General features: G+C 38.9%; 2 protein-coding genes and 1 long non-coding RNA gene across 6 annotated transcripts; 1 reads left to right on the forward strand and 2 right to left on the reverse strand.

Annotated features, from left to right (window-relative positions):
* Positions 1 to 636: 636 nt before the first annotated feature.
* Positions 637 to 16039, reverse strand: LOC143188613 (putative protein FAM10A4). Its single transcript, XM_076392945.1, has 5 exons — positions 15903 to 16039; positions 15397 to 15654; positions 14912 to 15324; positions 2729 to 2944; positions 637 to 2653 (listed from the first exon to the last, which is right to left on the reverse strand). Exons 2-5 carry the CDS (start codon positions 15644 to 15646, stop codon positions 2402 to 2404), a joined length of 1131 nt encoding a protein of 376 aa, XP_076249060.1. The 5' UTR covers positions 15647 to 15654; positions 15903 to 16039; the 3' UTR covers positions 637 to 2401.
* LOC143188611 (uncharacterized) lies at positions 5222 to 14403 on the forward strand. 4 transcript variants are annotated; one of them, XR_013003548.1, is made up of 11 exons: positions 5235 to 5421; positions 9598 to 9684; positions 9751 to 9836; positions 9924 to 10116; positions 10351 to 11610; positions 11807 to 11923; positions 12121 to 12350; positions 12501 to 12692; positions 12756 to 13019; positions 13082 to 13573; positions 13654 to 14403. XR_013003548.1 is itself a non-coding variant. In XM_076392942.1 (10 exons), exons 1-10 carry the CDS (start codon positions 5349 to 5351, stop codon positions 13460 to 13462), a joined length of 2883 nt encoding a protein of 960 aa, XP_076249057.1. In that variant the 5' UTR covers positions 5235 to 5348; the 3' UTR covers positions 13463 to 14403. The 4 variants fall into 4 exon arrangements, 3 of the variants coding, with proteins under 3 accessions (XP_076249059.1, XP_076249057.1, XP_076249058.1); XM_076392942.1 differs by having other exon boundaries at positions 13082 to 14403; XM_076392943.1 differs by having other exon boundaries at positions 5239 to 5421; positions 12178 to 12350; positions 13082 to 14403.
* Positions 7602 to 8599, reverse strand: LOC143188614 (uncharacterized). The gene is made up of 2 exons (XR_013003549.1): positions 8334 to 8599; positions 7602 to 8028 (listed from the first exon to the last, which is right to left on the reverse strand). It is a non-coding gene; the product is annotated as an uncharacterized LOC143188614 (long non-coding RNA).
* Positions 16040 to 16220: the final 181 nt, after the last annotated feature.

The raw sequence follows: 16220 nt of genomic DNA on the forward strand, positions 1-16220 counted from the left end.
AGAAATCGATTTTTTACCAGCAGAAAAAGAGACCTCTCTCTTAAGAATGTATTCAATTTTCTTCTTCCAGACTGCAACCGCGAGTGCATCGTCACTATTGTCGCAGGAAAGTGACAATCGATTTACGTCAGAATGACGAATGGTCTTCCACGATCCACAGAATCCCGAATACATCATTTCATCCAAGTTCGCTGGTAATGGACACGGTGCGTTTTGTTCCTTTCGCGAATAATCGGCTCTACTTCGACCCAAACTCCTTACTCCACGTAGGAACTTCTTCGGTGCACCCTCAGAGCTTGGATTATGTGGTACCATCGTCGAGAAGAAACTTGCAGCGTCATCACCATCACCATCACCACCATCACCATCATCGACATCATAAGAGACATCGTCGCGTCGTCAGTGATCCAGGGACAAGGAATTGGAACATTGATAATGAAAAGGTCAAGCGACATCGCAGGATGTTCAGCTTTGACACGAGTATCGTTGGGTCTAGACTGCTGGACGCGGTCAGCAGGGAGGTTCTATCTCCTGACGAAACAAATACGTCGACGTTCAGGAAAGTGCCATGGCATCCGAACTTGCACATGCTCAAACTTAGGAGAGCGTAGCGCCGCGAAGCGATTGTATACCATCTATGTCGCTGGTAGCGATTCAACAGGAAGTTTGAATTTTGTAGAGGATCCGAACAAGCTGGTCATTCGCCTCGTTCCTTAAAAGATAGTATCGGCGAGGCATTATTTAATTTCGTATATTAAAACGAGCAACAATTATCCCTAAGAGTGCAGTACCTTTTTATATCACGTGCAATATTATTGTTTGTTAAGGACTACCATTTGTAAGAATTTATTTATTGTGCTGATCACGTGGCAAGTGAGATAGCACATTAACTGTTAGCCATCGAGGTTGCGCCTTATCGAATCGTCGGATACCAACATGCAGTGCAATCCTCTTTGTTTTCAAATTTGTACACAGGGTGTATCATTCAACAATTTATCTATTTCTTTTTTTTTTATAACAGCTTCTTTAAAGTTGCTAAGTGAAAATGAATGAAGCACCCTGGACATGTGATTCTTGATAAGTGTTTTGTATATATTTAATCAAGATCGTTCTGGTGAATAAGAACGTTGAATATTTATACAGAACTATATGATGTATTTATTGAACTCACGATATATGGCAGTTTGTTTCAACAGACGTACTTGAAGCACTATACCTTTCGCTGAATGCTCAACTCACATTGTCCGTTTTTTAAATTAAATTACATCAAAATATAATTGATCTCTGGTTAACTACCTTTGTAAGTAGTATCACACTCCTAATAAACGTACCGAACTTAAAAAGCAACGTACTTTTTGAAAGTATCATAAAATTATATTAGACACTTTAATAACTATTTAAAAATCTGACGGAAGTTGTGAGTTCAGCAAACATTTTACATTATATTTGCTTACATTTGCCAAAAACATTCTCTCTCTCTTTCTTGTAAGTATTTTACACAATACGATCTGCTGTGTTTTTAACGATCAGCAATACTCTATCCATTACGTTTCACACTGACAGCTAACTTCGCATATAGGTTCTCTTCATACCGAAAATCGTTTTATGATTCTAATATGCCACATCATATCGTGCGTAAATCTACTCTGTTATTCGATAAACGCATCGAAACTGCTAATGAGTTTTCTTCCGAGCAAAGAACAAAATGCTGCATGAAACGCTTAATTATAGTTACTAGTACATAATAAATGTTAAGTATTAAAACAATAATATTTCGTTGAAAAACGGACGCTTTATCACATAGTAGTCAATTATAATTAGGCAAAAGTTTAACACTTATAAAACAAAATTAAAAAAAAAAAAAATGAATATCGTAGAATCAAATTCACATATCACTTGTTAGTATAATGCATCCTCGTATTATATAAACAACAATTAAAAAGGTGAAAAATATGAAAAGACATACAAGAAATAAGAATAATTTCTAACCTTAGACCTAATCAAATGTTTCATTTTTTTTTAAACAAGCTGGGAAATAGTAAAACTGTCCTGACAGTTGAAAGATACATCGAAGACTACGTTGAACCATAACTGGAGATTAGAATAATTCATTAACAGTATCGATATATCTCATATTTAAAATATAATCATTGTTCTAAATATAGATATACTATTATAGAACCTCTATATTTTCTTTAACCAGCTCTGGCAATTGATTCTTCTCAAAATATAATTTCTTTGGATTAAAAATAAATACTAGATTCCAGCTTGTGGTTAGTCTTATCAACAGACACATACTTAGTAGATATACATATGTATATGGATCGTTTCAATATAAAGAGTGCCGTAAATGACTAAAGTATAAATTGCAGAAGGAATTTTGCATGTGAAAAGTAGCCATTTAATCGAGACCGACATCGTCCTGTGAATTAGGAGGTTTTGGAGCATCCTGTGCTCCAGCAGCGGCACTCGCGAAACCGGGCATTCCACTCATCATACCCGGAAAACCAGGTGGCATGTTACCACCTGTTTTACTAGCTAACTTCGTAGCCATTTTATTAATAAATGCCATTATCTTCGGATTGCTCTGGTACTTCAAAATATTCGTTGGATTTGTGTCCATTTCTGCGAAGGCTTTCGCTATTTCCGGATCCTACAAATGGACATTATAATTTTATCACTTTCGCAAGCTGAAACAATATGTGAATGAATAAAGTATTCAATCTACCTGGAAACCCTGGAGAACCTCTGGATCACTCATGAACTTCTGGAAATCACCCATTCCAGGGGTAGTTCCACTTGTCTCGGTTTGGGATGTGCGAGAGTTTTCTTCATAAGCTTTCGCACTTTCCCTTGCCTTCTTTAATCTCTCCTGTCTCTCCTTTTCCAATTTCTCTTGCTGTCTACGTTCCTTCTTTCTCCTATGCTCCTCAATCTTTCGAGCCTGCAACCAAACACATTTTTATTATTAGAAGACCTTTTTTTTGTTGCTTCTGTATCTGAATTATTATTTGAAACACTTTCCATCTGAAATTCAAAGGCTTTCAAAGAATTTCTGTTTAGATCTATTGAAAGTAGAATGCAGTGAAGTATTCATTCGACGAAGAGTAAATTCTTTATCTGCTGTGTCATAAAAATCAAACGTCAGAACGTTGCATGTGAAGATCAAGCGCAGTGGATGCAAGAGGAGATGCATAGATAAGAAGAAAGGGCAAGAAGGAACGGAAGATAGCAGAGGAGAGAGGACGAGAAAGAACTTTGTACGAGGGACCACCACCTTATACGGCGGCGACCCGGGCGTCTAAATATAAAGGCGCCCATCGTCGCGACGCTCCTCTCTGTCTGAGCGCGCACGCATTTCGCCGCGAATCTCTTTTCTTTGCTTCGCGGTAAGCAGCCACGCTCGGTTGCAATAAGAGGCAGCTGGAATTTTGCTAATATTACATTACCGGAAAATCTGCAAATGGGGCCCCTTTATATCTCTTGTTACATGGAAAATGTGCTTCAATTCTGCTTACTGGAATTTCAAGCACAAGAATTTGATATATCCTAATATTAAACTGTTCAGAGTGTTGCTATCTTTGGGAGAGTGGATAGAATGTAGAGGAATTTTGTTCCACCTAGTGCAACAGAAAGTTAAACAATAATGGGAGCTTACCACCAGCAGAATTGAATTCACGAATATTCGCTTTTTTCATGTAATTATTAGTTACGTGTTTATTAGGGGTGGGTTGGAGCCTAATTTTGAATTCTCGGAACTTGAAATGTTGCTTTTGATTCGTAAGAGGAATTTTTTAAGAACTGAAATCTCGACAAAATTTTTACTTAAATCTTAATAGCCAGAATTAAGCAAACCACAAACAAGAACATAACAACTCTATTTCTTCTTTTATTGCATTATAATTTCTTGAAGTTTTGTTACTTTTTTCTTACTCAGATCTCGAGAATTTCGAATCACGAAAAAGTACTAAGTTTCGAATTTTCGAAACTTGAAACTTTTTTGTGTTTCAACATCTCGAGAAACCCCTCCTTATTATTTACAATTTGCACTCGTGTCAATGGCAGTAAATTTAAGAATAGTAATTCAGACTACGTGAGATATGAATTCTTTCCAACTATATCTTTTCTAATTCCCATGATGACCTTGTCCCCATATCACACATGTATTTTAGGAATCAAATAACAGCGATGCTCGCAATTGGCTCGCAATTGCTACTTAACTAGTAATTCTGTACTGTTTCGCTTTATGAAAATAAATTATTACTGTAAATCTATCACTAGTCATACAAGTTTTAAGTTGTTTCAGGTCCCGAGGAACACCTAACTTTGTGTACACTTCTATTTCCAGTTTTGTGTCGACACAGTAGCAGAATGTCGACCCAGAAGAAAAATAACCAGTGACAGGTTTGCAAATAAAAAAACGTGATTGCAACGGAAATGGGGTTGAAGATGACATGCGTGGCGGGTCGAAGCGAGTGCAGGACACTCGTACGAGATCGGTAGTCAATGTCTTTGCTGTCGGTCGGCCAGGTAAACCCTGCGAACCCCGAGAAAACCGGGCCGCCGAGAGGTATTTTTAAAACTGCGACTCTACAGCCAGTATCTTCGGATCAGAAGATAAAGATTCGGTGATTCAGTGGCGTCCGCGCGCGCAACTCTTGCATACTTCAGAAATTCGAAATTCCAAATAAATAGGCACTTCCTCTTTCAAATAAAAACTCGAATTCATCATTCCCTCTACACAGAGTGACAGAGTATAACGATATTTGCGATTCCAAAGCCTGTAGAATATGTTGTTGACTATTAAATCATTGCTTGCAAAGCTTACGATCTTCTTCTACATCGGTTATAGAAGCTCTGACTCTCTTCAGACCTCTTAATCTTCGAGAAGCTTCAATTTTCTTCAATCTTCATCTGCAGTATAATCATACATATTTACAGAAAATGGTCCTCCTAGAATAGTTCCTTAAGACAGTTTTTCTTCGTCCAAAACCACCCCTTTATTTATAGCAAGCATTGCGTTCGTGTCCTTGTACTTCTTCCTTAACTTCCCGAAGTCTAATTTCAGTTCCAAGCCCTTGACTCGAAAAGAATATTCTTTCGGTGTCCTTAAAGTGAAAGATGAGGAAAATCGAGGAATCCTAATAATGAACGAAAGAAGGAAAAAAAACAGAGAAAATAGTAGTGTGCGTCGTCTGGCTGTGGGGTGAGAAGTAGAGGGGCGTCTTCGGGGTTTGGCGGTAGTGACAATACCAGTTCCTCGCGGGCGAGTTGGAGTCGAAGGCGACTATCGAGTGTAGACGAGCTGCCAGCCCTGGCTCTCATCGTGTAGTGCCTAGTGGAACGAGATGACGGGCTCGCGGCTGAGACCCGCGTTCTTCGTGGGCCTCTTCCTGGCCCTTCTAGCCGTCTCCTTACAGGGTGAGTACCCCTAGCCGGAAATCTCCACCTGGCTACCTTCCGTCTACTCTTCTAACAGAACGTTGACCTTGCACTGTCGCCTTCTTTTTCACCTATCTCGTGAAGTGCCAATGACGTTTAAATCATCATACGCTCTTGAAATCTTTCTTTTTTAATCTAAAAGAAAATAGTTTCTAATTACATTGTGGTTATATATTCGTCGTGATAACAGAAATCACATTTTTTTTTACTTTTATATGTACTTATATCAAACAAGAGATATTTACTAATTGTCTTCTTCTTTTTTGCGCTGTGCAAACCTAGGTCGTATATTTCTAATAAACTAGTTGCTATATCGTTAATAACTGGAATAGCTAACTAGTTCTGTATTGTTCCATAGTTACAGAGATCTATTTACTAGGTTCGTTAAAAGTGAGTGATTTAGGTGCTTTTCATAGAAGTGATACACACGAATCGCTTGCAACGTGCTCCAAAACAAATTCGTGCAACGATATCGTCATTTGTTGTCGCGTTATTTTTACCACATCACGCGTGCGGTTTTTTTAGAATGCACCTGTACGACGACTTCAGCATCTGTTCCTTAAGTTATGTAAAGGAAGATCAACGATTTCTTGCAACTCCTGAGTACCAACGAAGTCAGCCACTAAGTCTTCAGGCTTTCATCTCCAACTTTTACTATTGAACTACGTTGTTGTTTGAAACTCTGAAAATGATGGACCCCTATATACATCTTACTGGTAGGGTTTCTAGAAGCTTTAGCGGTTGATGATGTGGTCGAAGCGCTGACGAACGAGTGACGATTGACGAAGGTCAATGTTACGTAAAGTCGCCGGTCTGCGTCATCGGTTTCTGGCTCACCGAGTCTCTTCAGCATCGAACAGACAAATCCTGAGTCTGAGGAGCTTGCTATCTGTTGCGACATTATCGTTTGTAGCGGTATACCACTAGCGGAACAATATTTCTTCTTGATGCATCTATGACACTTGTTCGAACGTCTGGACCTGCTGCTAGTCTTCCACTCTGTCAGTCCATGCTTCTGAAGATTTTTCAAATATGATAGAACTGTCTACTCTCTACTCAGTACTATTGATTATTCATGTACTTTCTTCAATTATTCAATTTTAGTTGGCCACGTTGATTTTTGTAACATGGTCTGTTTTAAAAAGAAAGAGGTTTCTCATTGAGTCTAAGAATTTCAAGATCTTCAAGGTACCTGAATTTTCAGGAAGTGTGACAAGTTGTCAGAACTGATAACACTTCATCTAAAATGGTACAATGAGACAGGACAACGTGTAAAGAAAGAGTTTTGATTGTAGATTCAAGGATTTGTTATTTTGGGAATCGATGGAAACCGACTGTCAACAACTCGCAAATAATTACATAAGGACGGGTATAAATCCGTGCCAGATTCGCTCTAAATTTTGTAAATCCGATCGCGAATCCCGCTTTAAAGAGTTATTTAACTGTAAAATGTTGCTCGTAAATCACACGAATTTCTATTCAAGTCTTTACACTTCTCACTTGGGAAGTTTTCATGTAAATTTTGATCAGTGAATTTCTTCAGCAGAACTTCTACAACTATTTAATTGGATTTCACTAATTTGTTTGAAAATTCTGTGAAGGATTAACGTAGATTTTGCGAGTAAGTGAATTAAGCAGTTTTAAAGAAATTCGATTTTTACAGCAAAAGGAATAAAGACTATACATGCCACGAAGCACGGAACAAGGCTTCGGATTCTATCTTTATCCTTGGTAGCTATGCTTGCCAAACGACAGCTGCTTACCTTTGCTTCCATTACCTGTATCTTGACATTTTCACAAATTATGTCGCGATCGTACAATTTCAACATCTTATTGTACGATTCGCTTCAGTTTCAAGTCTCTTGCATACGCTATTAAAGATTCCTTTGACCATGACTTTCAACGTTGATTTGTTTTAGCAATTACATGTATAATTGAAAATTGAAACTCGTATATAAGAGTCTGAAAATCGAACAGAACAAAAATATCATTCATAGGATCTGATTAATGGAAAATCGTTCGAATGAAGTTGTTTCTTCTTGTGAATTTTGAGGTTCACTGAGTAGAAAACAAAAGGTAGAAGTATGCAAAAAGATAAAACAGTGAGGTCTCGTGCCAAAAGCACTAGAACGTGTGATGTAATAATGAAAATTTATGAGTTGAGCGCGGTGTTGTATATTTCTTTTATTGTTTTCTTCGTGCACAGCCTAATTAAATTTCCTCTTAAAATTATGTCACCGATTAAGCAACAAGGAACTCTGTTACAGTTCAAATATTCGTCGAGTCTCTATTTCATCGGTTGCGAAGCATAAAATCCTGGATATACGTGCCAACAATCCTCTTGTATGTCTCTTTGTCGGGTGAATCATTAATCTCGCAATGTCAATTACAAATCACCCTATTGAGTAGGACAATCTTCTTCCTGCCTCTCGCTGGATCGATTGAAACGTTTACACATTTTTCACGGCAAACAACCGATAAAAATACGTTTCACTCATCGAATATATAAATATTTTCAAGTGTAGCTCAGCTCAAAGCCGCCTACTCGTCGCTATACTTAGAAATCGGCCTCGTCCCAGGTACTGCCTAGAAAGATGATATCGACATTTTCATCGACCGAGATTTTACATTTTCTGCCATCAAGTATTGTGACATTTACATATTGCTAACTTTGTAGCGACTAAACCAGATCTGCGCGTTGTACAAATGGGCATATCTTTTCGGTTCTATGCAGTGACTACTAGCTTTGACCCTCATATATCCATAATATTGTATTTCAAGTAAGACTTGCTTTAATACTATTTGTCTTTTTTGTTACTTTAAGTTTTCTTCGATCTTAGTAACTTTACTTTACAAAAGTTCTATAGCACTGTTAACTAGTGAATCTTTACCTCGTACTTTGGACACTGACATATTGAACACGCAACATGGCAAAGGCATGTGTCTGTATTCTATCTTGAATCTTGATAGTTAATCTGATTGCTCGTCCTTGTTTCAAGTTGTTTAGAATAAATCTCTTTCAGCAGCGTCACTTATTTTTCATTAACTAAAAATATATTTCAATTATTTCCCTCTCAGTGATTTCCCATATCTAATTCTTCAAAGTGTTGATACTCTCTCTTTTCCAATCTCTCAATCCTCCAGAATTCCTGAATAAAACGACCTAAAATCCAGATAGCTTTATTAAAAGTAAAGACTAGAATATCTTGAGAACAATCTCCAAAATTTTCTATTACGTTGAAATCTCTAAATTGATCTTCAGATTTCTCCTTAGATTTCTACAATTTCTAATCAGCAGAATCTTCATTTCTTCTTAATTACAGATACATTCAATTATAGTGTATTTGTTGAATCCACTCGAAGGTCTCTTTCTTCATTTCTTCACTGACAATCCTCCAAAACTTTTCCTCGGCCCCTGGGATGCATCGCCACAGTTGTTGTCTCCGAACACCTGTCATTGTCCGAGCACGCGACTGACCCAAACGGTGTGTAACGACTTTGACAAGATCTTGCGTCACCTGGGTCAGATATTTTCGTTGGTCGCGTGGCGTTAAACCCGCCGCCTTAAGGTTCGCGGCAATGTTATCTAATACTCCGCGTCTTCTTTTGGCACACCGCATGTTCAGCATAGTGAGAACTTACGATGAAAATTCCTGGCAGCCGAAGAATCGGCATAGAATCAAGCCAACCGTGAAATCTTCGTGAATTCCCGCATCTAAAGCAGATATACGCCTCCTCTTATATTAATTCTCCTCGTGATCGTCTGTTTCGCATATTTTTACGTCGTCAGGCGTTACAACACCAGCGATACCCTAATGTTTGTGTACCATTAGCGCGTCCTTAGATCCCTAACGAAGTGACTTGTTGCGTTAGCGCAGTCATTTCTCATCAAGACACTCGTTCACAGTCCGAGTTCTCGTTCAATTTTAGCTTTAAGGGGGGACAACCATTTGAGAAATTCAAAGAATCAATTTTTTTTCTTCTTCTGAATTCAGAAGATTCTTAGGATACAATCGCTGGGAACACTGATTTCTAATAGTCGAATGACTGCAGATACGATCATTTGACTTTTAGAAATCAGAATATTTCATAATGAAATGAACCCTTACTCTATAAATAAGGATCATAAAGTGTCAGAATCCAATCTCGTTCCAGGAGTGCAGAGCGAAGAAGAGCTAGAGGTGCCACCGGAGGATCTGTGTCGACCATATATTGAGAAGGCGTTGAAGGATCTCGGTACAGGTAATGTTAAAATATTGAGGGATATTAGAGTGGAGCACAGCGATTTCTAGAATGTTTTGTTTGAAGGATCTTTGGAGCAGACCAGTGCCGAGGCGGGGAACGACGTCGATAAAGAGACTGAGGACGATGATGCAAAAGCTGCGAGCGAAGAAGTAAGCTAAATCCCTCTAAATCTTTTATAAAAGACATTGATTGGAATTTCTTCAAACAATAATTCCTTTCTATACTGTTCGTTCCAGGATGGGGAGGCAACAACCGATGCTTCGAAAGAAGATACAGCAACAGAAGAGAACCAACAGGAATCGGTAGAAGCGGAAACAGCGGAAAGTGCTGAACAGAGTGAGAATGAAGATGAGAAAGCATCCGCGGAGGCTGAGCAGAGTGCCGAAGCTGGAGAAGAGCAGAGTGCTGAAGCTGGTGAAACAGAAGAAGGTAATGGTTAAAAATTTCTAGACTAACTACTGGTAATTATGAAAATGGTCTAAGAAAAAACCGAAGAAGTTGAATTTATCACTTATTTGATGTTGTATAGATTTACATTGCAAATAAGTGATCATTTTTTCAAGTTTTGACTCGGTCCACTTTTCATAATTACCAAGACAATTGGGACCAATCGGTACCGTGAGCTCTTAATTATGATTACTTTTCCACTGTTTGTTCTTGAAGGTGAAACTGAACTGGCAGAAGGCAAATCTGGCGAAGCGGATACAGAAACAGAGGAGGACAAAGGTGAGTCTACCGAAAAGGTAGAAGATGGGGACTCTGGTCAGGATCAAACCGAGAGCGATCAGGGAGAGCAGTCCGCTGAAGAAACGCAAGACAAGACATCCGATGAAGAGGCGCAAGTAGACGAAGGGCAATCTGCAGAGGAAGCACCGGCGGACGAAGGAAAGTCCGACGAAGAAGCACAGGCTGACGATGGAAAATCTGACGAAGAAGCACAGGCTGACGATGGAAAATCTGACGAAGAAGCGCAGGCCGACGATGGAAAATCTGACGAAGCGCAGGCCGAGGGAGAATCGGCCGAAGAAGCGACAGCTGACGAGGATAAATCCGACGAAGCTAAGACCGAGGAGGTGAAATCCGACGAGGAGAAAGCCGACGACGAAGCTGCTGACTCGCAGGCAGACGAGGGAGCTTCCAAAGAAGAAACGGAGGAAGTAGCTGCTTCTAAAGAGGAGGCTGATGCCGAAGAAGGTGAAAAGGATGAAGGTACAGAGGAAGCACAGTCGCAAGAGCAACAAGCCAGCGAAGAGGAAGGAAAGGAGGACAGCAAAGAAGGTCAAGGTGAGAGCGCCGAGGGCCAAGTAGAAGAAGAAGTAGCGGGAAGTGAAGAAGCGAAAGAAGATCAGTCTGAAGAGGCGGCGAAATCAGTAGAAGAGGCAGAAACAAAGTCGGCGGAAGAGGCAGACCAAGAGGAAGCTAAGTCTGGTGAGGAGGAAGCTAAATCTGGTGAGGAGGAAGCTAAGTCTGGTGAGGAGGAAGCTAAATCTGGTGAGGAAGAAGCTAAGTCTGGTGAAGATGAAGCTAAGTCTGAGGGAGAGGAAGGACAATCCGCAGAGGAAGCTAAAGAAGGTGAAGAAAGTGAAACACCGAAATCACGGCGTAGACGAGAAGTAAGTGAAGACGGAGAAGGAGACGAGGCGAAAGACTCTGAGGAAGAAGCAGATCAAACCGAAGAAGAAGAAGAGGAACCTACCCCTGAGGAAGACCTGATACAAGAAATTGTGGTGCCAGAGAATCTACGACCACGTGATCACATTAATCAATTGCTGAAGCTAGACGAAGAGAACGAAGAAAAGGAGAACGCCATTCAAAAGATTGGAGATGTTATTCTGAAGGAATTGAAGAAAGTGTATGACAATGCCATCCAGCCGTTGGAGTCTCTGTATAAGTACAGGGACTTGAGTAACAGACATTTTGGTGGTGAGTATTTAAGGCTGGAACAGACATGTCCAGTAATTTAGTCGAGTAATTTAGTAACTTACTATGCGTGGACACTAGAAATTAGTGTCGACTCGATTAAATCGACACAGTCGATTGTTGGACGTGTCTGAACCAGCCTAGAGACATGTGAAGTCCTCGTCGAGTCGCCTTTTATTCATATTCAGTGTTCTCGCAGATCCAGAAATATTCTCCAAGCCTCTGGTTCTCTTCATGGGTCCATGGAGCGGTGGGAAATCTTCTATCATAAACTACTTGCTTAACATAGAATACAGACAGACGTCGTTGAGGACAGGTGCGTAAGTAACGGAAACGGGAAACGTGAATTTTGTTGTGCGGAGATGCTTCGACTTACTTCGTATAGAGATTAACTCAGTTGGCCATGATCACGCCTTCGATAGTTTCGTAGAGGATAAAGAATGAAACACAATAAACGCTAAAGACTTAACAGTAGAAGCATGCTAGGAGCATGAATATGCAGATAGTGTTTAGGTGGTTTGAGAGAGTGCTTAGAGGAGCAATGCAAAACGGCAAATGGAAATGACACAGGAGCCGAGCCGTCGCCGGCCTACTTCAACATTCTAATGCACGGAGAGGAAGAGGAGATCCTCGATGGAACGCAACTAGCAGCCGACTGGACTTTCTCCGGCTTGCAAAAGTTCGGGCAAGGAATGCTCGACCGGCTCAAGGGCTTGCGACTCAACAACAAACTGTTGGAAAAAGTGAGCATCTATTGTTCAGAGCTCATAAGATGGTCCCTGGAACCAATCAACTCCACATTATCTAAGGACCATCTCCTGAGCTCTGAACAATACTTTCGTCTGTCAATAATAAGCATAATTTATGACCTGAGTGATCTATCATGCCGTCAGGTTAACATCGTCGAAATACCAGGGATTCTAGAAATCCGCAAACAAGTCCAACGTTTGTTCCCATTCAACGATGCTTGCCAATGGTTCATCGATCGTGCTGACATAATATTCCTGGTCTACGATCCGTCGAAGTTAGACGTGGGACCGGAAACAGAAGCTATCCTCGACCAGTTAAAGGGCCGAGAGTATCAGGTAAGTCTTCCTCGCAGCTTTCAAACGCATTAGCAAGATATGTAACTCGAACTTCCAAAACAGACACGCATCATTCTTAACAAAGCTGACCAAGTGAAGCCGGAAGAGCTGATGAGAGTCCAAGGAGCTTTGATCTGGAATATATCCCCACTGATGTCTAGCGCTGAGCCGCCAGTAATGTACTCCACGTCACTGTGGTCGATACCATATGAAGCTGGTGCCCCAACCAGGTTACTGTATGCTCAAGAGCGTGCGTTTTTACGTGATTTGCGAACTGCCATTGACAAACGAGTGGAACATAAGATAGCAAGCGCAAGAAGATTCGCTGTAAGTACAGAGAGATTAGTTATTTTTGTGGACTAGTAGAAATGAATTATTGTATGTTACAGGTGCGAGTGCGCAATCATGCTAAAATGGTAGACTGCTATTTAACAACCTACTATAATCACAAGACGTTCTTTGGAAATAAGAAGGAAATTAGCGACAAAATTATTGAGAATCCTCAGGATTACCATATTTATGAAGGCCTGAGCACTCTGAAGAATATATCGCGCTACGACCTGCCCGATCCAGACGTTTATCGAGACTTCTTCCGGCTGAATCCTCTGTACGACTTCCCTCTATTGAGTTCCACGTGCACCTATTTCCGTGGATGCCCGATTAATAGACTCGACGTAGCTATAGCTTACGACTTGCCTGAACTCGTGGGCAAATACAAGAAGTCGGTAGAGCAAGTCATACACGAGTATGAAACAAGTCCTCCTAGTTGAGTGTAATTGAACATTCTGGAAGAGAGCTCTTGAAGCCATATGAAGTTTGGGCTGAGAGCAGATTGTACAAAAATAAACCAACGAATGAGTGAAAGAAGATGAACATTAGTGGTAAGTTCAATACTCAAAATGGTACGGAGAACTTTTTCCTGAAACACTATACAGTAGGGTTGAATTATATTTAAATGAAGATCTAATTGAGCCCTAGATGAAGTGAAGAATATGAAACTTAAATCGAACTCCTGGAACACAAATTTGTGCGATATATAAGATTCATTTGAAGATACAGAAAGATTAACTTCAGAGTAAGAAAAAATAGTGTTGGATTTGGAAGTAAGTAACATAAATATTGATGGCACTGTAAGACAAACCATACATAGTATAATGTATGCTCAAGTGCATCTTGGTGGATTGGAAATTGAAGATTTTAAGATACTATTTATGTATGAAAGAGTATTACCATTCCGATCTAAAATGGATAGTGAGTTTCCCTTGAATGTGTTCAAGTAGAGCCTTGTTCAAGTTGAACCTTTCATGCTATTTTGGAAAACATATCGCAACAATAATGGGTCCCATTGATACGCTAAAGAAAAGTTGGGAATACAATGAACTCATGCAACAGACTTCTTTGAAAGCTGATATAATAGTTGTGCCAACTATTATACAACACTGTGACATTTCAACCACTAGAAAATCACGTGATGGAAGCAAGAATTATGTGTTATAAAATAAAATATACATAAATATATTTCCATTAAGAAAGAGATAAGAATGATCTCTTTTTGAGGCTTTTGTGAAATACCTTGTATAAACGAATCGTGTTCTTATTAAAAGTTATAAAATATTTATTTAAAAAAAATATTATTAGTTACTTGATAACATGTTCCCATGTTGTTACACAACTATATTTTCGATGTAAATGAATATATTGTTTTGATTTAGTAAAACGTTTGATTTTTAATTTACCTTATGTAAATTAAATATTTCATATAAAATATTTATAGATTTGCATTGTGTTGTTAATGCTGTGTGATTGGCTTTTTGCAAATATGCAGATTGCTATTATTCTTACTCTTATTATTACTGTTATTACTATTACCATTATTATTACTATTATTATTATAATTATGATCATTATTATTGTCATTAGAATTATTCAAAGTCATGTTAATTACACTTAATCCATTAAAATATTTATTTCATTAGTGGAAGTAAGTTGTTATTTTATGTATTTAAGTTAAGTAGATTTTATCTTTGTATTTTTCAAATAGGAATGTGTGTTCTATAAGTCTTATTATGTAAATGCGACATTTCAATCCCAAATACAAACTACAGAAATTAAAAGCGTAATAGATCAAATTAAAGAGAAAGTTGATATTCAGTATTTATATGTCACACATGCAAATAATGTATCACAAAAGAGTAACAGAAATTAATAAGTGTACTTACATTTGGTGTAACTTCACGCAGCCATTCATCAGCCTGTTCATCAAAGTCAAACTTACAAGCCAGTCTCAAATCATTAGCTGCCTCTTCAAAGTTTCCAAGCAAGTGGTTAGCCCTCCCTCTGAACTTATGTGCCGCTGCGCTATCTGGATTTAGTTCCAAAGCACGATTGCAATCACGTATACAAGCATTAGGCTTATTCAGTAACAAATAAACTTGTCCACGTTTGGCATAAAGCAGTGCTGCCTGTGGATTCAGTACAATAGCTTCAGTATAGAGCTCTAAAGCTTTCTCATAATCTTTCTCTGCAAATGCTGACACAGCTTCCGAGCGTTTAGCCTGAGACTCTGCAATTTCTTCTTCTGTTGGTTGTAAAGTAGGATTTCCCATTTTTTGTGGAGCATCTGTATCTGGTTCTAGAATATTTAATGCAATTTATCATTAATCATGGATCTAGAGAATAAAATAATTAAAAAATATGAGCTTACCAATGACTCCTGTCATGTCCAGCTCCAAATCACTTTCCTCGCTTTCAGGTTCAGGCGCAGGTTCATGTTCAGGTTCAGGTTCAGGCTCCGATGGTTTAGCTGTCTCTTTTGGTACAGTTCCACCAAAATGTTCAATAAAAGATTTTACAAAAGCAAGCTCTGGTTTATGTAATATTCCAGGAACAGCTATGCACATATCTATAAATGCCTTTAGTTGCGCTAGGTGTTCTGGCTTAATGGGAATAGACATTTTGCTGACTGTAAACAACAATGACAATCGATTTATGTATGTTAAACACTCTATCAACTTGGACGAAATGTCTCACAGACGTGGACAGTTTATGAAAAATACACCAGCTGTTGCATAAAAAGAGTTTGAACGCTCTAAAAACTAGTCTCTTTAAAATATTCCAGCTTATCAAAGAAGAAAACCGGAATACGAATTGCAACGTTACAAATGCCGGCAATCAGCAATCGTAAAATTACACAAAAATTTGAACTCTTACCGGTAGTTATATATGATTCGTGTGAACTTTATTGAATGGTATGAAGTAAAATTCGAGAATGATCTTTTCTTTTGATATCAATGATATCCGTACTTTCAATATGCCGATTAATTTTCTGCAAAGCACAACAAATTGCGCAAGACACTATCGCGAAACGGATACGTAATGAATCATTAAGTCCGATACACAGCACTGAAGATAGCCTGTTTTTGGGATCCGCAGACAAACATTTAGTTGATTAACAAAACTTATCGATGTAGTAGAGAAGTCCTAAAGAATACAGAGCTAAAAATTAATTATTTTTAAAATATGTGCAAG

The sequence above is a fragment of the Calliopsis andreniformis genome, chromosome 3 (assembly GCF_051401765.1).
Source record: "Calliopsis andreniformis isolate RMS-2024a chromosome 3, iyCalAndr_principal, whole genome shotgun sequence".
Lineage (NCBI taxonomy): Eukaryota > Metazoa > Arthropoda > Insecta > Hymenoptera > Andrenidae > Calliopsis > Calliopsis andreniformis.